The sequence below is a fragment of the Bufo bufo genome, chromosome 6 (genome assembly GCF_905171765.1).
Source record: "Bufo bufo chromosome 6, aBufBuf1.1, whole genome shotgun sequence".
Classification (NCBI taxonomy): domain Eukaryota; kingdom Metazoa; phylum Chordata; class Amphibia; order Anura; family Bufonidae; genus Bufo; species Bufo bufo.
In genome coordinates, this window is record NC_053394.1 from 348,855,555 (window position 1) to 348,878,231 (window position 22,677).

At 45.8% G+C, this 22,677-nt stretch overlaps 1 protein-coding gene across 1 annotated transcript in view; it reads right to left on the reverse strand.

Annotated features, from left to right (window-relative positions):
- LOC121004620 (phospholipid transfer protein) overlaps window positions 1-19,077 on the reverse strand; it is a 62,370-nt gene extending 43,293 nt beyond the window's left edge. The window contains exon 1 of the mRNA XM_040436850.1: window positions 18,966-19,077. Coding sequence (XP_040292784.1) covers window positions 18,966-19,074 — 109 coding nt within the window. The 5' untranslated portion in view covers window positions 19,075-19,077. The remainder of the gene's footprint in view (window positions 1-18,965) is intronic.
- Window positions 19,078-22,677: the final 3,600 nt, after the last annotated feature.

Genomic DNA, 22,677 nt, shown 5'->3' on the forward strand with positions numbered 1-22,677 from the left:
GATTAGGATCACCTTCTCTGCTCGTGACTGGATAAGTCTATCTTTGCTATAGTTTGTTTGTTGCTGTCTTCCCCTGCTGTTCTCCTAGACATGAGTGATGGTGACTAGTGCTCCCATCGGCCTTTCCCCACTCTAGGCTTGTTAGGGTGACTGAGGGTTTAGGCATCCTGCTCGCCGCACGGGTTCACACCCCGTCTAGGGTATCAGGGCAGACAGGTGCCAGCTTAGGGTTAGTCAGGGGTGGCCATACTATTCCCATCCGTAGATAGGATCCCCCTTCCCCTCCGTCTGGTGCGACACAACTGCTGCTGGGATAGCGGTCGTGACAGTAGGTGTATGTGTGTCAAAGTCAACAATCAAGAGAAGACTTCACCAGAGTGAATACAGAGGGTTCACCACAAAATGTAAACCATTGGTGAGCCTCAAAAACAGGAAGACCAGATTAGAGTTGGCCAAACGACATCTAAAAAAGCCTTCACAGTTCTGGAACAACATCCTATGGACAGATGAGACCAAGATCAACTTGTACCAGAGTGATGGGAAGAGAAGAGTATGGAGAAGGAAAGGAACTGCTCATGATCCTAAGCATACCACTTCATCAGTGAAGCATGGTGTCACGAGGGTGTCAAGAGCCACGCCTGACTCAGTTATACCCGGGGTCAAGAAGTCGCAGCGGGTGGCTGCGCGCTCTATGTCTAAAGACAGTGCTGTTTATTAATGGTAGCTTTCTGGGTTTGACTTGCAATCCTTTTTGGCTCACTCAGGGATCCGTAGCTTCTCCTCCTCAGCTGTTTCTTGTCCAGCAATCCCAACCTCCTTATATTCCCATCTCTCACTTCTCTGGTTGCCAGATATAGAGCTTCCTGCCTGGACTTCTATACTGACCCACTGGAGCTGTGTAGCTGTGTTCCCTGGTTGTTGTTCCAGAACGTTACCCTCCAGATCCCTGTTGGGCCTTGGTGGTCTGCTGTTGTCGCCCACCTGGGATTATATGTTTGTCTGTATTGTCTGTCCTCTCCTTGGTGTTTTCCTCTTAGTCTCAGTGGTACAAACTAGTGATCCCACCGCCCCGTTCACTACATAGGGCTCATCTTAGGGAAAGCCAGGGTTTAGGCACGTGATCGGCATACGGGTGAGGAACCCGTCTAGGGACGTCAGGGCAGTCAGGTGCCAGCCGCAAGGTGAGTCAGGGGTCATCATCTTTCCCTCTCCCTTGGACAGGGCCTTCCCATTTCCCTCCCTTTGCGTGACGCCGGTCATTACACATGGTGGTGGTAGTGTCATGGAGTGGACATGTATGGCTGCCAATGAAACTGATTCTCTTGTATTTATTGATGATGTGACTGCTGACAAAAGCAGCAGAATGAATTCTGAAGTGTTTCAGGCAATATTATCTGCTCATATTCAGCAAAATGCTTCAGAACTCATTGGACGCCGCTTCGCAGTGCAGATGGAGAATGACCCAAAGCATACTGCAAAAGCAAAAAGTTTTTTTAAGGGAAAGAAGTGGAATGTTATGCAATGGCCAAGTCAATCACCTGACCTAAATCCGATTGAGCATGCGTTTCACTTGTGAAGACAAAACTGAAGGGAAAATGCCCCAAGAACAAGCAGGAACTGAAGACAGTTGCAGTAGAGGCCTGGCAGAGCATCACCAGTGATGAAACCCAGCGTCTGGTGATGTCTATGCGTTCCAGACTTCAGGCTGTAATTGACTGCAAAGGATTTGCAACCAAGTATTAAAAAGTGAAAGTTTGATTTAGGATTATTATTCTGTCCCATTACTTTTGGTCCCTTAACAAAGTGGGAGGCACATATGCAAACTGTTGTAATTCCTGCACCGTTCACCTGATTTGGATGTAAATACCCTCAAATTAAAGCTGACAGTCTGCAGGTAAAGCACATCTTGTTTGTTTCATTACAAATCCATTGTGGTGGTGTATAGAGCCAAAAATGTTAGAATTGTGTCGATGTCCTAATATTTATGGACCTGACTGTAGGCGTGGGCAGGGAAGGTATATAAGCTTCTTATTTCTCAATGGGAACAGTTTTAGGGCTCATGCACACGGCAGTATTTTCTTTCCGTGTCTCTTCCGTTTTTTTTTTTTTTTTGCAGCCTGTATGCGGAACTATTCACTTCAATGGGTCTGCAAAAAAAATAAAATAAATGAAAGTGACTTCGTGTGCATTCCGTTTCCGTATGTCCACAAGTCCGTTCCTCAAAAAAAACAGAACATGTCCTATTCTTGTCCATTTTGCGGACGAGGACAGGCATTGTTACAATGGATTTGCCAATAAAACTGATGCAACACAAACGTCATTAGTTTTATTTTTATTTTTTGTGGATCAGTTTTTTGGGGACCCCAAAATACATATGTCGTGTGCACGAGCCCTTAGGCCTCTTTCACACGGGTATCGTGTGTGAGGGCCGGACAAGATGCGGGTGCGTTGCGGAAAAATGCACAATTTTTCCTCACGAGTGCAAAGCGTTTTAATGAGTTTTGCACGCGCATGAGAAAAATCTGCATGTTTGGTACCCAGACCCGAACTTCTTCACAGAAGTTCGGGTTTGGGATCGGTGTGTAGATTTTATTATTTTCCCTTAGAGCATGGTTATAAGGGAAAATAGCATTCCTAATACAGAATGCTTAGTAAAATGTCCATTGAGGGGTTAAAAATAACAAACAAATTTAACTCACCCCATCCACTTGATCGAGTAGTGGATCTCCTCTTTCTAATTTCTTCAGGACCTGGCTAAAGGACCTTTGATGACGTCACTGCGCTCACCACATGGTCCATTACCATGGTGATGGACCATGTGATGAGCGCAGTGACGTCACCACAGGTCCTTTTCATCAAAAAAGAAAGACATGCCAGGCTGAGCATTCAAGTGGATTAAGGTGAGTTTATTAATTGTTTTAAATTTTTTTAACCCCCTCCATCACTATTTTACTAGGCATTCTGTATTAAGAATGCTATTATTTTCCCTTATAACCATGTTATAAGGGAAAATAATAAAGATCGGGTCCCTATTCCGATAGTCTCCTAGCAACTATGCGTGAAAATCGCACCGCATCCGCACTTGCTTGAGATTTTCACTCAGCCCCATTCACTTCTATGGGGCCTGCGTTGCGTGAAAAACACACAATATAGAGCATGTGTCACGGGGTTCCGAAGGTGCACTCAGTCCCCCATTGCCCGCAGAACTGTTGCTTAGCTTTTGGAACGAGGTTCTGTGTTTGACCTCATTCCCAGGGCGGCTTTACTAGCTGGGTGGCTCCCTGCTCCTAGTCTGCCTTGAGCGCCGAGCTGATCACTCGGTGCTCAACTGGTTGGTCTGTCGGTCATGTGACGCTGGGCACGTCACATGACCCTCACTCCTCACTATAAATACAGGCAGCCTGCTAGCCACAGGTTGCCTGTTAATTTCTAGGTTCCTGGCTATTTGTTGGACTGCTGAATACTTACCTGATCCTGTTCCCTGACCATCCTTTTGCCTGCTGCTCCTGTACTGCGTTTCCGTCCTGGTATTGTGACCTCGGCTCCCACCTGACTACTCTCTTAGGACTCCTCTTGTACTTCTCTGCTCTCCTGGTATTTATGACCCCGGCTTCTCCTGACAATTCTCTGCTTGCTCCATTTGTACTTTGCAGCTTTCCTGGTATTGACTCGGTCCGTTCACGTCCTGTTTGTCTGTCTGTCTGTCTGTCATCCCTGCACTTACTCCAAGTTAGGGATTGCCGTCCAGTTGTCCCCTGTCATTAGGACTCGCGAGGCAAGTAGGCAGGGCCAGGGGTAAGGGTGGAGCGCAGTGGTCACTTCCCTCCCCCCCTGTGTGTGTGTGTACGCGACCGTTACAGCATGCTGCGATTTTCACTCAACGCACCAGTGATGCGTGAAAATCATCGCTCATGTACACAGCCCCATTAAAGTAAATGGGTCGGGATTCAGTGCGGGTGCAATGCGTTCATCTCACGCATTGCACCCGCATGGAATTCTCACCCGTGTGCTTTGCGCAGCAAGCTCTATAGTGTGCGTTTTTCATGCAATGCAGGCCCCATAAAAGTGAATGGGACTGCGTGAAAATCGCAAGCAAGTGCGGATGCGGTGCGATTTTCACGCATGATTGCTAGGAGACGAACGGGATGGGGACCCGATCTTTATTATCTTCCCTTATAACATGGTTATAAGGGAAAATAATAGCATTCTTAATACAGAATGCTTAGTAAAATGGTGATGGAGGGGTTAAAAAACAATTAAACTCACCTTAATCCACTTGAATGCTCAGCCTGGCATGTCTTCTTTCCTTTTTTTATGAAAAGGACCTGTGGTGACGTCACTGCGCTCATCACATGGTCCATCACCATGTGATGGACCATGTGATGAGCGCAGTGACGTCAAAGGTCCTTTAGCCAGGTCCTGAAGAAAGTAGAAAGAGGAGATCCGCTACGCGATCAAGTGGATGGGGTGAGTTAAATTTGTTTATTATTTTTAACCCCTCAATGGACATTTTACTAAGCATTCTGTATTAAGAATGCTATTATTTTCCTTTATAACCATGTTATTTGAGGAGGTCACGGGGCTCCTGTGAGTACCTTGGCCTTCTCGCAGCTTACCAAGCACAGCGCTGTTCATTGGATAGCAGCAGTGCTTGGTATTGCAGCCCCACCGATCAGATATTGATGACTTAAGGGCTCATTCACATGACCATATGTATTTTGCAGCCCTCAAAATGTGGATATGCAAAAAGTAAGGATGAAGCTCATGTGATTTCCGTGTTGCATCCGTTTTTTTTTTTTTAAGGGGATCCATTATAACAATGCCTATTCTTGTCCAAAAAAAAACGGACAAGAATAGGACAGGTTCTTTCTGTTTTGAGGAGCTGCGGAACGGACATGTGGTGTGCAGTCCGCATTTTGGAGGACCCATTGATATGAATGGGTCCGCATCTAATACACAAAAAGTGTGTACCAAAAGTACGTTCATTTACATGAGCCCTTATCCAGATAATAGGCCATCAAAATCATGGAGAACGCCTTTAAACTGGTGGGCATACTGAATAGTTACCTGGTGCCCTCATTTTCATTTTATTTCATTCACAGATCTGCCAATTCCCAGGCTCCTCTTCTGCTATCCAAGATGACTGTACCGCTTCTTACACTATCTGATGCATACTATGTATAGGTTGTCCAAGAAACTCCCTGCTGCTCTCTGATTGGCCAGCATTGCTCACATGAACTGTGCTGGCCAATCCAAGAGCAGGGCTAGACAAGCAGGAAGTGTCTTGGACTACCAGTGCACAGTATGCACCAGGTAGTCTGAGAAGTGGTGCGTCCATCTTGGTTGAAAGAAGAGTAGCCCAAGAATTTGCAGATCTGCGGCTACAAAGATGAAAAGAAGGCCACCAAGTAAGGGTTCTTCCCAGTTACTGTAAATTTTATTTTCTTGAAATGGAGGGTCACTAGTGTTGATCGAGCACCATAGTGCTCGGACCGAACACATTGGGATGCTCGGGTGCTCTACCGAGCACCCGAGCATAATGGAGGTCAATGGGAGAACCCGAGCATTAAACCAGGTACCCCCTGCTCTGAAGAGGGGAGGGTGCCTGGTTCATAGGAAAAGGTCAGAAATTTATGGAAACGCCACCAAAATAGTTCGGGAACAGCATGGGGAGGATGTCTGGATGCATCTTGGACTCCCAGGTCGCTGCTGGGAACGATGTTGTCCGAGTAGTACTCCACTTTTAAAGACCGACAATAATACACCAAACCAAAGATAAAATCTATTTTAGAGGAAACATTCTTTCCTGTGTATTTACTTGTATATAAAGTACACGTCCTGCCAAAAATTACAAGCAAGAGGCACTCCGATACAACCTGTATATCACATAAAGGAGGGCCTCATTCACATTGTGGTACAATTGTTCAGGTAGTGGGGCTCCTACACTCATAAAGCCTATGCACTAAGTGAAAGGGCTGCCAAACATTACAAGGATCCAGCACTCCAATACACCCTTTGTTACACAAAGGGGGGCATCATACACAGCCTTGAAAAATTATGATTGATGGCCTGCTGGTGACCCTCAAACATTTGGAGCAAGTGCCTGCTGATCTGACCATCTAAAACATTATGGGTGTGGGCCTGCTGCCGCTTTGGTGACTCTAGATAACCTGGGCCTGATCTCACGTCCCCGTGACGGCGACGATCCATTCGGATGTCTGCCCTATCAACTTTGTTATTTTCAGCATGAACCACGGGTAACGGGGAATCAGGGTTTGATTCCGGAGAGGGAGCCTGAGAAACAGCTACCATTTCCAAGCAAGGCAGCATGCGCACAAATTACCCATTAGGTATAATTAGGTGAGGGCCTGCAGGTGAGCTGACCCTCTAAAAAATTATATGCGAGGGCCTGCTGCTGAGCTGGCGATTTAAAAAATTTACTGTGTTCAAAGCAGGCCGGGTCGCCCGAATACTTCAGCTAGGAATAATGGAATAGGACTCCAGTTCTATTTTGTTGGTTTTCAGAACTGGGTCCATGATTAACCCTTTAAGGACTCGGCCCTATTTCACCTTACGGACTTGGCCATTTTTTGCAAATCTGACCAGTGTCACTTTAAGTGCTGATAACTTTAAAACGCTTTGACTTATCCAGGCCATTCTCAGATAGTTTTTTCAACACATATTGTACTTCATGACACTGGTAAAATGAAGTAAAAAAAAAATCATTTTTATTTATAAAAAAAATACCAAATTTACCAAAAATTAGCAAATTTCCAAGTTTCTATTTCTCTACTTCTATAATACATAGTAATACCTCTAAAAATAGTTACGGTATTACTTTACATTCCCCATATGTCTACTTCATGTTTAGATCATTTTGGGAATGATATTTTATTTTTTGGGGATGTTACAAGGCTTAGAAGTTTAGAAGCAAATCTTTAAATTTTTCTGAAATTTTCAAAAACCCAATTTTTAGGGACCAGTTCAGGACTGAAGTCACTTTGCGAGGCTAACATAATAGAAACCACCCCATTCTAGAAACTACACCTCTCAAGGTATTCAAAACTGATTTTACAAACGGCGTTATCCCTTTAGGTGTTCCACAAGAATTAATGGAAAATAGAGATACAATTTCAAATTTTTTTTGGCAGATTTTCCATTTTAATAATTTTTTTCCAGTTACAAAGCAAGGGTTAACAGCCAAACCAAACTCAATATTTATGGCCTTGATTCTGTAGTTTACAGAAACACCCCATATGTGGTTGTAAACTACTGTACGAGCACATGGCAGGGCGCAGAAGGAAAGGAATGCCATACGGTTTTTGGAAGGCAGATTTTGCTGGACTGTTTTTTTGACACCATGTCCCATTTGAAGCCCCCCTGATGCACCCCTAGAGTAGAAAACCCAAAAAAGTGGCCCCATTTTAGAAACTACGGGATAGGGTGACAGTATTGTTGGTACTAGTTTAGGGTACATAGGATTTTTGGTTGCTCTATATTACACTTTTTGTGAGGCAAGATAACAAGAAATAGCTGTTTTGGCACAGTTTTTATTTGTTGTTATTTACAACATTCATCTGACAGGTTATATCATGTGATATTTTTATAGACCAGGTTGTCATGGATGCGGCGATACCTATATGTATACTTTTTTATTTATGTAAGTTTTACACAATGATTTCTTTTTTGAAGAAAAAAATAATAATCATGTTTTAGTGTTTCCATAGTCTGAGAGCCATAATTTTTTCAGTTTTTGGGCGATTACCTTGGGTAGGGTATGATTTTTGCGGGATGAGATGACTTTTTTTTGGCACTATTTTGGGGTGCGTGTGACTTTTTGATCGCTTGCTATTACACTTTTTGTGATGTAAGGTGACAAAAAATGGTTTATTTAGCACAGGTTTTATTTTTTATGGTGTTCATCTGAGAGGTTAGGTCATGTGATATTTTTATAGAGCTGGTCGATACGAACGCGCCGATACCAAATATGTATATATTTTTTATTTATGTAAGTTTTACACAATAACAGCTTTTTAAAAAAATAAAAATAAATGATGTTTTAGTGTCTCCATATTCTGAGCCATAGTTTTTTTATTTTGTGGGCGATTGTCTCAGGTAGAGGCTAATTTTTTGCAGGATGAGGTGACGGTTAGATTGGTACTATTTTGGTGGGAAAACGCCTTTTTGATCGCTTGCTGTTGTACTTTTTGTGATGTAAGGTGACCAAAAATGGTTTATTTAGCACAGTTTTTATTTTTTTACGGTGTTTATCTGAGGGGTTAGGTAATGCGATATGTTTATAGAGCCGGTCGATACGGATGCGGCGATACCCAATATGCATACTTTTTTTTCCCCCTATTTTTTACCATTTTTTTTTTTACTTTATTTGGGGAAAATTACGTTTTTGTTTATTTTTACTTGAATCTTAATTTTTTGGGGGAAACTTTTTTTTGTCCCACTTTGGGACTTGAACTTTTGGGGGTCTAATCCTTTACAATGCATTCCAATACTTCTGTATTGGAATGCATTGGATGTATGAGTAATACTGTGTGTATTACTCATACAGCTTACGGCCTGTGAGATCCACGGGGCTGGATCTCACAGGCTCTTCACCGGAAGGAAACGCGATGTCTTCCTTAGACATCGCGCTGCCTTCCATGCCATCGGGTCCCCCCTACAGCCGCATGGGGAACCGATAGCACCACCGCACAGCCGCTGCAACCGCAGGTAAAGCCGCAATCCGCAGGTCTAAATTGACCTGCGGTTTGTGGCGATTGCCGATACGGGGGGTTCACATGACCCCTTACCCCCCCCCCCCGGCATTGTGACAGGATGCCCGCTGAATGATTTCAGCGTGCATCCTGTCACAATTAACCCACGCCACAATCTTTTTTTAAACTTAGGACGTACCGGTACATCCCGAGTCCTTAAGGACTCGGAAAACAGGGCGTACCTGTACGTCCCAAGTCCCTAAGGGGTTAAGAGGGACGGCCGGGGCCATCCGTATTGCTAGAGGTGAAATTCTTGGACCGGCGCAAGACAAACCAAAGCGAAAGCATTTGCCAAAAATGTTTTCATTAATCAAAAACGAAAGTCGGAGGTTCGAAGACGACCAGATACAGTCGTAGTTCCGACCATAAACGACGATGATGAGCAATCCGGCGGCGTTATTCCTATGACCTGCCAAGCAGCTTCCGGGAAACCAAAGTCTTTGGGTTCCGGGGGGATTATGGTTGCAAAGCTGACAAAGTACACTGTATGTCACAGATAAATTTTTGAAGCGCACATGTTACACTGCAGATGTGGCCCTGGTAAGGTCACTGTCAGAAGCGGACACAATCTATTGGAAAAGTACAGTGGATGTCAGATATTTTTGGGATGTGCACACTTTACACAGGAGATGTGGCACAGATAATTTAACGGCCTATTAGACGCTATTTATATATTGCTGCTGTCAAACACAATAGTCCTTCGAAGTACTTTTGGGTATCTGAAAAGTTTTTCTAATAAAACTCTTACAATAACACTCCCTATACTGTCTCTTCCTTCATATGCTCAGCTCTCCCTGACTAACACTGAGCCGAACACATGTCATCGGGTGCTTTATAGCGCCCGATGACGCATTCCGGCCAGCCAATCACTGTAATGCCAGTAGCCAACATGGCTACGGCATTACAGGAGTTCGGCCGAGCATGCTCGATCATCACTAAGTGTCACTTTAATATACACAAAGCCACAGAGACCAACATGAAGGTCATCCCATAAATTTGGAATGAAGGGGGAATACAGCAGCAGATGGTTCATGAATGACCTAAATCTCACCTTATGTTCTACAGTAGCTTCCACATCCACCCTAAACCTCTATCAATCTGTCACAGGCTTTAGCTAAAACCAACCCAGAGCCATGAGCATTAATAAACCAGGCCAGATCTGAAAATGAAGTTTACACCTTCGAAATCCATTTTCAGTGCCATAAAGCAGGTTCTGCTGTAAAATGCAGATAATCTGTAGTAATGGTGTCAGAAATGTTACTCAGGGAGAACAGACAGGATCGAGAATTTATGTGGAGTCTACAACGCGCCCTAACCTGTACAAACTAATGTTCTGCATTTTAATGATTTTTAAGCAATGCAGGATGCAGGTCAGTAAGGGATCTTTCACACTTGCGTTGTTCTGTTCTGGAATAGAGTTCCGTCGTCGGGGCTCTATGCCGGAAGAATCCTGATCAGGATTATCCCAATGCATTCTGAATGGAGAGAAATCCGTTCAGGATGCATCAGGATGCTTTCAGTTCCGGACCGGAAAGTTTTTTGGCCTGAGAAAATACCGCAGCATGCTGCGCTTTTTGCGCGGGCCAAAAATCCTGAACACTTGCCGCAAGGCCGGATCCGGAATTAATGCCCATTGAAAGGCATTAATCCGGATCCGGCCTTAAGCTAAACGTCGTTTCGGCGCATTACCGGATCCGACGTTTAGCTTTTTCTGAATGGTTAACATGGCTGCAAGGACGCTAAAGTCCTGTTTGCCATGGTAAAGTGTAGTGGGGAGCAGTATACTTACCGTCCGTGCGGCTCCCGGGGCGCTTCAGAGTGACGTCAGGGCGCCCCACGCACATGGATGACGTGATCGCATGGACACGTCATCCATGCGCATGGGGCGCTCTGACGTCATTCTGGAGCGCCCCGGGAGCCACACGGACTGTAAGTATACTGCTCCCCACCACTACTACGGCAACCAGGACTTTAATAGCATCCTGGCAGCCATAGTAACACTGAACGCATTTTGAAGACGGATCCGTCTTCAAATGCTTTCAGTTCACTTGCGTTGTTACAGATCCGGCGGGCACCTCCAGCAAATGGAGTACACGACGGATTCGGACAAAGCAAGTGTGAAAGAGGCCTTAGAAGCCCATGAGATCTTCAGATGAGAACAGTAGATTGCCAACACAGGATTTAGACTCCACAAGGTCTCCATCTCCACAACATTATTCCATAAAACAGCAGTGGTAAATTGTACAAATACTTGCATGTTGAGAATGAAACAACTACTTGTTTAAAAATCTAGAATATTTTTGTGAAACTTTCAGTCACTTTCTGGAATTACAGGTACTTTCTGGAATTACAATCCTAAGGGCTCGTTCACACAAAAGTGCCATGTTTTGCGGTCCGCAAATTGTGGATACGCAAAATACGGATACCTTAGAAGGACTGCCTTCCACAACTTGTAGAACAGAACTGGCGGGCCATTACAGAAATGCCTATTCTTGTCTGCAAAATGGACAATAGAACACGATCTATAATTTTTGCGGGGCCACGGAACGGACCAGCGGATGTGGACAGCACACAGTGCTGTCCGCATCTTTTGCGGCCCCATTGAAATGATTGGGTCAGGATGCTATACATTCACTACACTCATCGCATCTAGACGGAAAACTCGCTTGTGTGAAACAGCCCTAAGGCAAGCTCTTTCAACACACAAATTTGGTCTGGCATTTCTCAACATTAAAAAATGAAAAAAAATAAAGATGAGTTTTTTTAATGGCATTTCTTAGTTGTGTGAACACCATTTCTCTGGTGTTTTATTCCCTCTAGAGAAGAGGATGTCAAAACACAGGAAAAAACACCATAGCTCCAACATTGCTGCATTTTTAAACTCCAAAAACACTACCTATTTAACAAAAAAAAAAAAAAAACACTACCCAATTAACAGGATAGGTCATCAGTATCAAAATCCTGCAAAACCCCTTTAACATCCTTGGGCCTCATGCACACGACCGTTTTTTTTAAGGTCCGCAAAAACGGGGTCCGTAGGTCCGTGATCTGTGACCGTTTTTTCGTCCGTGGGTCTTCCTTGATTTTTGGAGGATCCACGGACATGAAAAAAAAAGTCGTTTTGGTGTCCACCTGGCCGTGCGGAGCCAAACGGATCTGTCCTGAATTACAATGCAAGTCAATAGGGACGGATCCGTTTGACGTTGACACAATATGGTGCAATTGCAAACGGATCTGTCCCCCATTGACTTTCAATGTAAAGTCAGGAGTCCCTTTTATACCATCGGATCGGAGTTTACTCCAATCCGATGGTATATTTTAACTTGAAGCGTCCCCATCACCATGGGAACGCCTCTATGTTAGAATATACCATCGGATTTGAGTTAGATCGTGAAACTCAGATCCAACAGTATATTCTAACACAGGCGTTCCCATGGTGATGGGGACGCTTCAGGTTAGAATATACTAAAAGAACTGTGTACATGACTGCCCCCTGCTGCCTGGCAGGTGCTGCTAGGCAGCAGGGGGCAGACCCCACCCCCTGTATTTAACTCATTGGTGGCCAGTGCGGCCAGCCCCCCCTCCATCCCTTGTATTTAACACATTGGTGGCCAGTGCGGCCGGCCCCCCCTCCCTTGTATTTAAGACATTGGTGGCCAGTGCGGCCGCCCCCCCCCCTCCTAATTAAAATGACTGACCCCCCCATCATTGGTGGCAGCGGAGAGTTCCGATCGGAGTCCCAGTTTAGTCGCTGAGGCTCCGATCGGTAACCATGGCAACCAGGACGCTACTGCAGTCCTGGTTGCCATGGTTACTTAGCAATTTTTAGAAGCATTATACTTACCTGTGAGCTGCGATGTCTGTGACCGGCCGGGCGCTCCTCCTACTGGTAAGTGAAAGGTGTGTGCGGCGCATTGCTTATAGCACAGACCTGTCACTTACCAGTAGCAGAAGCGCCCGGCCGGTCACAGACATCGCAGCTAAGTATAATGTTTCAAAAAAATTGCTAAGTAACCATGGCAACCAGGACTGCAGTAGCGTCCTGGTTGCCATGGTTACCCATCGGAGCCCCAGCGATTAAACTGGAACTCCGATCGGAACTCTCCGCTGCCACCAATGATGGGGGGGGCCACTGGCCACCAATGAATGGACAGTAATACAGGGGAGGCCCACTGGCCACCAATGAATCTACAGTACTACAGGGGAGGGAGGGGAGGCCCCACTGGCCACCAATGAATGGACAGTAATACAGGGGAGGGAGGGGGGGGGCCGCACTGGCCACCAATGAATCTACAGTATTACAGGGGAGGGAGGGGGGGCCCCACTGGCCACCAATGAATGGACAGTAATACAGGGGAGGGAAGGGGGGCCGCACTGGCCACCAATGAATCTAGAGCACTACAGGGGAGGGAGGGGGGGACCACTGGCCACCAATGAATTTAAAACTAGGGAGGGAGGGGGGTGTTCCCCCTCCTGCCTGGCAGCACATGATCTCTTACAGGGGGCTATGATACGCACAATTAACCCCTTAGGTGCAGCACCTGAGGGGTTAATTGTGAGGATCACAGCCCCCTGTAAGAGATCGGGTGCTGCCAGGCAGCAGGGGGCAGTCATGTACACAGTTCAAAGTATATTCTAACTAGAAGCGTCCCCATCACTATGGGAACGCCTCTGTGTTAGAATATACTGTCGGATCTGAGTTTTCACTAAGTGAAAACTCAGCTCTGAAAAAGCTTTTATGCAGACGGATCTGCGGATCCGTCTGTGTGAAAGTAGCCTACGGCCACGGATGCCAATCTTGTGTGCATCCGTGTTTTTTCACGGACCCATTGACTTGAATGGGTCCGTGAACCGTTGTCTGTCAAAAATAGGACAGGTCATATTTTTTAACGGACAGGAAACACGGATCACGGATGCGGCTGCAAAAATGTGCATTTTCTGATTTTTCCACGGACCCATTGAAAGTCAATGGGTAAGTAGAAAAAAAACTGAAACCGGCACAACGGCCACGGATGCACACAACGGTCGTGTGCATGAGGCCTTATGTGAATATTCTATGTAATTACAAAAAACAGGTGGACGATTTTCTGGATATAATTTTTTGAAGCACGACGGATCCTCACTTGACTTTCCCAATCAGACAATTTGCTGCAGTCAGAGAGACGCCCTGTGGTGATTCAGTTCTGTGGGCATCTGTCACGGCGGGGAGTGAGGGAAACCCCCCACCGTGCGGTGTCAAAGGGTAAAGAGGATCAGCCTGGCCAAAAGGAGTAATGAGGGAGCAGGTCACCTCCTACCGCGTCCCTAATCCTCTCCCTGACTCCTCACTGTATGAGCGGACCCCAATGGTAGGACGACTCATACTCAGGATTCCTAGAAACCCTAAGTCGCCCTGGTAATCCCTCACTTAGGAGCAGGGTAAGGGTCCATTCACACATCCATTGTTTCTTTCCTGATCTGTTTCGTTTTTTGCGGAACAGATCTGGACTAGTTCTGTACCCATTCATTTTCAATGGGTCCTGACAAAAATCGGACAGCTCAATGTCTGATTTTTTTTCAGGACCCATTGAAAATGAATGGGTACAGAACTGGTCCAGATCTGTTCTGCAAAAAACGGAACAGATCAGGAAAGAAACAACGGACGTGTGAATGGACCCTAAGACGACCTGTTCCTCCACAACACGGACGAACAGGAGTCTCCACTGGCCAAGCTGCAAGGAGAGGGGAACACATACAGCATATGGAGATGGCAGGTAAGTGAAACCAGTAACACACTTACCTGCCACAGACACACTGACTGGAACCCGTGCACAAGTGCTGATGTCCACACCACAAACCACCCAGAACACCATAGCTGCAATAACGTGAGACACCACAAGAACATAATCTTAACATCTTCTATGACCACAAGGGTGTCCCTCACTGGACAGATGGAATATGACTACCAGGAGGATAGCTCCAGCATACACCATAGCTGGAGTACCCCTCAGCTTCAGGCATTCAGGCTAAATAGCCCAAGCAGCCACACACACACACACACACACACACACACACAAACCCAGTGTTAACACACTAGGAAGGGAGTTAACCCTTCCAACACCAGACAAGGGAAGGAAGACACTTAAAGGGGAAGTGCATACACAAGCATAAAAAGCTACACGTTGCCGCAGGCAACAACATGCGTGGCAACCATGTCACGGCAATCACCCAGAAGGCCGAGACACTGCCACTGCATGCACACACAGCAACACGTTGCCGCGGGCAACCGCAAGTGTAGCAACAGTGTCACAGCGCACACCATAGGCCGTGACAGCATTTTTATCCAGTTCTAACAAGATAACAATAGAGCTGTCATACTATCACCCTAAGGGCCCATTCACATGACTGTATAGTCGCCATGCCCATGTTGCGGACAGCAAACAGTGGGTCCACAAAACACGGGCACTGCCCGTGTGAACTCCATGCTCCAGTGTAGACCCATTGACTTGAATGGGTCTGTGATCCGCAAGATACGGCAAAAGATAGGACACGTCCTATCTTTTGCGTAGCAGAGGCACGGATCGGGAGCCCACAGAAACAGTCGGGAGCCCTTCCATGGGCTTTGGGTCCGTGTCTCTGCACCGCAAAAGATAGGACCTGTCCTATCCTTTCCCGTATTTTGTCCCAGTCACATAGCAGTGAATGGAGATGCAGTAGTGTGCTTTCTATTTACCGCTATGCTTGCTCTGCTATTTTAAGAACGCCCGTAGCCCATCTTAGCGACATATGCCATCAATGTCCGAGATGAGAATACCACTTAAAGGGCCCATTTACACAGGCTGATACACTAAACAATTACCGGGAATAAATGTTCATAGAATTGTTCATTCCTGATCATTTCCCACCCCATTTACGCGCAGCAATCACCAGGGCTGTACAGGGATGATCGATCGTTACTACACTTGTTCTTTCCCCACATTATTTCATTATATGTTGGTAGAACAATAAACAATGACAATTTTCATCTTCGTTGGGTGATCAACAACACATTTAGGCCTCTTTCACACTACCGTATTTCAGTGTTTTGCGGGCCGTTTTTCACAGATTTGTTGTTCGGTTTTTTGTTTCCATTGTGGTTCCGTTTTTCCGTATGACATATACAGTAATTACATAGAACAAATTGGGCTGGGCATAACATTTTCAATAGATGGTTCCGCAAAAAACGGAACGGATACGGAAGACATACGGATGCATTCCGTTTTTTTTGCAGACCCATTGACTTTAATGGAGCCACGGAACGTGATTTGCGGCCAAATATAGGACATGTTCTATCTTTGCAAGGAACGGAGATACGGAAACGGAATGCATACTGAGTACATTTAGTTTTTTTTGCGGACCCATTGAAGTGAATGGTTCCGTATACGGAACGCAAAAAACAGCCCACAAAACGGAAAAAAAAGAGGCCTTACACGGGACAATTTTTGGGAATGAACAATCGTACAAGCATTCTTTCCAATAAACGGCTCGATCATCTGCCGTTTGCTTTTTTCTAGTTTAATAGGCAATATTCTACAGACACCATACAGTAAGAGAGACATGTCTTAGGAATGCTGACATGGGATTCCTCGGAAAGGACAAATCATGACTCGAAATTACAGGGTCTGTTCAATCTTGCATCTGACTCTGAAAACTAAAAATATTCTCTTGTCTGGTGATCTGATCTGTGTGAGCAATTAGAAGAATTTCCTCCAGTTGAGTTCATGTGTTCCTTAACTGCCTCTATTCTTTACATAATGAGAGCCCACAGGTTTTATCAATAAACTAAGCAAAAAAGTGCATCAGGCTAAGAGTCTGTGGCTACATGGAATAGGGGTTCACAATGCTTGAATAATAAGCCTGAAAAGCTATCCACGCAGAAGTCCACGCAGTTCAGGCTACTAGTTTGCAATGTTGATCCAGAAGAAGACAGATCCTCCATGAGGCAGAAGCCAATTTGCCTCATCTTTGGCTGGGTTCATGCTTCGTTTTAGTCCTCCGCTGGGCTTTCTATCTGGGTGGGGAGGGACGTTTGTATACCATGATAGATCCATTCACTTCAGTGAAGCAAATTGAGTCCTTAGGACTCCACTGGAATGGCGTTCTGTTCACTTTTTTCTGGACAGAACTATGCTATGCTGTCCAACCAAAAAGAATAAAGTAAACAAGGAGCAGTTCAAATGGAGTCCAAAGAGGAATCCTTTAGACTCCATTTGCTTCAGGTTAAGGGATCCATCATGGTATACGTTTGAGTATTGTTTTCAGGTACTCAAACATATACTGTACCCCCAACGGAGGTCCCAGTGGAGGGCTAAAATGCAGTGTGAACTCAACCTTATGGGCAAAATTCCTTCCCCACTGAATATAGCAATAAAAATAAATCAGTGGGTCAACAAACCATTGATGATTTCCATTCGAGTGGATGGACAAATAGATCACCTACGTGTGCTTGAGCATCTTCTGCATCAATGAACAAGATGTAAGTAAACAACCAATCTTAGGTCGAGAACCCCACAGCCCAGAGAGTACATTAGAAAATGAGAACATATCTAGTGCTCGGCTAATTTATGTGCTCCTCGAGAATGCCTCCAATCATGCGAAGTGTTAAATGTGGTCAAAAGCGAAATTTGTTTGGCCTGTAAGAGGGTACTTTGAGCAAACACAGCTAAAGTTACTGCATATATAGCACTAGTAACAAGAAGGGGTCATATCTGATTTTCGGTCCCCAAGAGATAGACCCTTGATAAAAAAAATAAAAAAATGCTTCCATGTGCATTCAGTTTTTTTTCTCGTATCAATAGAAAGGGCTAGTTTCTCAGCCTCAAAAATGAACAAGAATAGGACCTGCTTTGCAAGTTGGGCACACATATAGATGAATAAAACGAATGTGCATGGTCCCATTAGAGTTTTTTTTAGACTGTTCAGTCCTCAGGATAGATCATCAGTATCTGATCGGTGGGGGGAGGCGACACCTGGAACCCCCACCTATTACCTGTTTGAGGAGACCCGAGTGCCGCGGTGTCTTCACAGCTTAGCAGGCACAGCGGCGTACACTGGATAGCAGCTGTGCTACTGGAATGGGACCGAGCTGCACCGAGGCCACGTGAGCAATGTGATGATACGAGAGTAAGCTGCGAGAAGGCAGCAGCGCTCAGGAGAACCATGGCATCGGAACAGACGTGAGGATGCAGACAGCACACGGTGTGCTGTCTGCATCTTTTGCGGCCCCATTGAAGTGAATGGGTCCGCTTCCGATCCGCAAAAAATGGGGATTGGATGTGGACGAAACATACGGCCGTGTGCATGAGCCCTAAAGCAAGTGGAAAACCTCTTTAAACTGTATGGTCCAACAGGCTATCCATTTAAGGCGATTTTCACATATGCAATTTCCTTTCCTCTGCCGGATCTCAAAACCGGAGGAAAATGCTTCAGCCTTGTCCCCATTCATTGTCAATGGGGACAAAACTGAACAAACCGGACTGGAGTGCATCAGAATGCATTCTTTGAGCGGACATAAAACCGCAGAAAACTGCAGTTTTGTGTCCAGTTTACAAAACTGAACAAGCCGGATCTGGCACTATAAACAATGTTAGTCAATGGTGGCGGATCTAGTATTTTTTGGACAGAAAAAAAATAAAAAACGGATCTGAAGCCCATTAACTTACAATAGTGTCAGTGCTGGATCCGGTTTCTTCACTTTCGATTTAATACAACCGCATCCAAACGGAATATAGGCAGCTGGTTGTATTAAATCAAACTGAAACATTTTCCTCCGGTTTTGAGCTCCTCTGCCGGATCTCAGAACCGGAAAGGAAATCGCATATGTGAAAGTAGCCTTATAAAACGGAGAGCACACTGAAGAAAAATACGTTTGTGTTCACAAGCCCTTGGTCTTAACCGTAAATGTGGGAAAGGAATCTAGGTACACATGGCATCCATTTGGGCTACGTGCCTATACCAGGACCCTACATGCAGCCGACAACCCAACTAGAAGTGCACTGAGACAGCAGATGACAAAGAGAACCCCTTTAGTCCAATATACGGTAGGCAGGCATTTACAGATTTAAGAGCTTGGCAAGTAAGGCGCGTTCACTTCTGTAATGGCCAGATAGAGAAGTGTTGGGAAGTTAGAGGAAGAGCATCACCCTATATATTGCAGAAGCCCCCGAGCACACTCACCTGGCCCCTGCGCTGACTTGGATGGTCTCGATTGCGCAGTTCCTGCACTGGTACTGGAGAAGAAGGCTGCCTGCAGAGGCTTATATAGGGCACCCTCATAGACATTCATACACACACACACCGCCCCCTCCTCCTCCCCACAGACCACACAGCTGGACATGGAACAGACCCTGAGGCAGCATCTCATCTTGTAATACAGACTTGAGCAGGAAAAAACCACAACACGAGGACGTTAAACATACAGCACAAAACCACAGGAGTCTCACAAGCTGCTCACAAAAGAAAGACATAGCAACGCGCGGCGGTAAACACAGGAGCGCACAGTGGGGGGGCTACAATAACACACAGGATGGTTATATTCTCACTAGAGCGGGATTTGTTATCCACATTGCTTGGGTCACCGAGTCCTTGGGATAAGACGTATTGTAGACGCTGCGTTTTAGGGTTCTTATGACGTCACATACCCTTTGGAGATCTAAGTTCGGTTCAGTAAAACCGTAAGGCCTCCTGCACACAAACGCGTGCGCCCCGTGGTGGTGCTGCGGGCCACAATGCACGAACACCGTCCGTGGGGCAGCCGCGGCGGATGGCGAACCCATTCACTTTAATGGGTCCGCGATCCGGCCGTTCCGCAAAAAGATAGGACATGTTCTATCTTTTGGCGGAACGGAAGCACGGGACGAAACCCCACGGAAGCACTCCGTAGTGCTCCCGTAGGGTTCCCGTTCCGTGCTTCCGTCCCGCATCTCCGGATTTGCGGACCCATTGAAGTGAATGGGTCCGCATCCGTGATGCGGAATGCCCACGGAACGGCACCCGTGTATTGCGGATCCGCAAATGCGGTCCGCAATACGGCAACGGGGCGCACCCGTTCGTGTGCAGGAGGCCTAAGGGTGCGTGTGTTCAAGGGGTGGTCTCACGTTAAAAAATGGCAGTTAGGGTGGGTTCACATGACGTTTTATGCCTCCGTTTCACGTCCATGTTAGGAAAAAAAGGATAAAAAAACGCAGCAAACCACGTCACAGTCCGGTAAAAAAAATATACATTTTTTTACAATGGTAAAAAAAAGTATAATTTTTTTTTTTTTTTTTTGCAATGGAACTCCATGTGGAACGGATGCCATTGTATGGTATCAGTCTGAGGCATCCGTCTAATCTATACGTTTTTTGTATACATTAAACGGACAGGAAAAACGTGATGTGAACCCAGCCTAATGTAGACAAGACACTTACTAATGTATTGTGATTGTCCATATTGCATGCTTTGCTGGCTGGATTCAATATTCCATCACATTATACACTGCTCGTATCCAGGGGACCACCGCTGCAGAACAGATATAAGGTGGCCAGGACAGAAGCTGCTGTGCAATTGTGCCTGTGTACGCTCCTGTGGTCACAGCCACATGCACACGTCATCGGCACATTTTCCTATAGTGTGCATACATGTCCACCGCTGCTGGACTGCAGGGTGGTCGTAAACCCCTGGATAGAAGGTGCATAATGTGATCACAAAATGAATCCAGCCAGTAATGGAAGCAATATGGACAATCACAATACATTAGTAAGTGCCTTGTATTAACTTTCTCTACATGATAAATGTGATTTACTGAAGTGAGACAACCCCTTTGCATCTGTAATTTGCACACAAATACAGATGCAATACACACATCTGTAGGAGGCTTAAAGAGGTTGTGTCGCCTCAGACTTTGATGACATACAGTATCACTAGGATATGCCATCAAAGTCAGATAGGTGCCTATAGGTCCCTATCTCCAGAATGGACCCCTGAAAGTGAAGGAGAGTGCATAGCACATGCGCAGCGTGCTCCCTATTCATTTCTACGGGAGTTCTGGAAATAGCCAACGAGCGTGCCTGCCTATTTTCAGAAGTCCGATAGAAAGGAGTGGAGAGTGCACAATGCAAGTGCGGCCACCGCTCCATTCACTTTTATGGGACTGCTGGAGATACACAAAACTGAAAAATGGTGTAATGGGTATGCGTCCTTATACACAGTCAAATAAATATATGTGGGGATAGGACGCTAAAACAAAATAACAAATACTTTATTAAATTGTCTCAATAAAATATAGGGGTATCTAAACTTAAATCGTCACTGATTTATGGGACCACCCTCATAATAACCACATAAATGGCGGTGGGGCCATATCGGGATAAATGAAGGGTGGATCCCACAAACTAAAACCCACCAACACTTAGGGGGGCCAAAACACCACAGGGTCCTAGGTGTGTGACCTGGGTGAGGTACTATCTAGGTGGATATCTGGTACCAGGTAGACACCAGGTATCACTCCTAACAGTGAATGTCAGCGCGCAGACATCCACTGCACTAACATAGTACAGGCGCAGGACTGTGGCAGGGCAAAGCCCTTGGCTCCGTTTAATGTACTTGGAGCACCGATTACCCTGACACTGTCCTCAGTGGTAAATGCTCAACTGCCGGAGATAGCCAAGCCAGTGCTCAGCTATTTTCGGCAGTCGCATAGAAATAAATGGAGGACGGCTACACATGCGCAGATGCTCTACACTTACTTTGTGGGTCCCGTTCTGGAGATAGGTGCAGGATACAGAGGTTGGAACACAAAGCAGAAGCATGGGGAGCGCACTCACCCCTGGCCTCTTAAAGGGCCAGTGCATGCTTCCAAATCCTTCCCCAGTAAATGGCTGAGTTCCCCGGATATTTAAGGCACCCTCTCCATGTAGCGGGTGCCTGAGCTTTAGGTTCCCTGGTGACCTGGTGTGCTATTGCGATTTACCTGCATTTATCCTTCATTTGTTCCAATCTGTGCTCCAGCTTGTACCTGCCCTACCCTGTCTATCTGCCTTATCTGTGTTCCTGCTATATATCCTCCCTGCCTGTTTATCCTGTTTTTCCCATCATCTACACTTCAAGTGTGCTGTCTGGATCTCAGAAACCTGTACTCAAGTCTTAGTGATTGTTCAGACTATACCTGCAGTTTTCTTGTGTTTTGGGGGAATGTTCTGTATCCTGAACTCCTGTTGCTTGCACTAGAGTCCCTGAGTTCTGTGGACCAGCTGCCAACTACACGAGAACTGTGCCAGGAGGTAGTGGTTTGTTTGCTTCCCTGCCGCGAAGGCCAGATCCCTGTACAGGAGTTATAGGGTGAATACCAGGGGAGCATTGGAATAACGCCCTTAGGGATAGCCCAAAGCCAAACTGGTTAGTTGGCAAAGTGGGTACACACCAACTGATCCGTAACACCATCCTTCAACTGCCATCAGCCATATCTATTGTTAGAATCTGTGACATATACAGGGAGAGGGTTACATAAAAAAGGATAGGTAGAAAGTTGCAGCAGAAAGGACACACCTTCTGAGCCCTGATAGGGACAGAGCTGCATTAGAAATGACATGCCTTCTGATCTGTGATAAGTAGACCTAGAGCAGAAAGGACACCCCTCCTGAGCTATGATAGGGAGAGAAAGGACATGCCCCTGAGCTATGATAGGGAGAGAAAGGACATGCCCCTGAGCTACCAGCCCAAAGAAAATCACAAAAAGTGGGGGGAACTCTGGATCCATGTGAGGTACAGGGCTGGTTCTAACATTGTAATGTTCTATATGATGTCACTGTTCACATTGCTGGCCAGTTCAAGGTCTTTGGCTACCAAATGCACACTATGAAACAGTTAGTCTGAGAGGAAGTGCGGCCATCTTGTATGGCAGAAGAGAAGC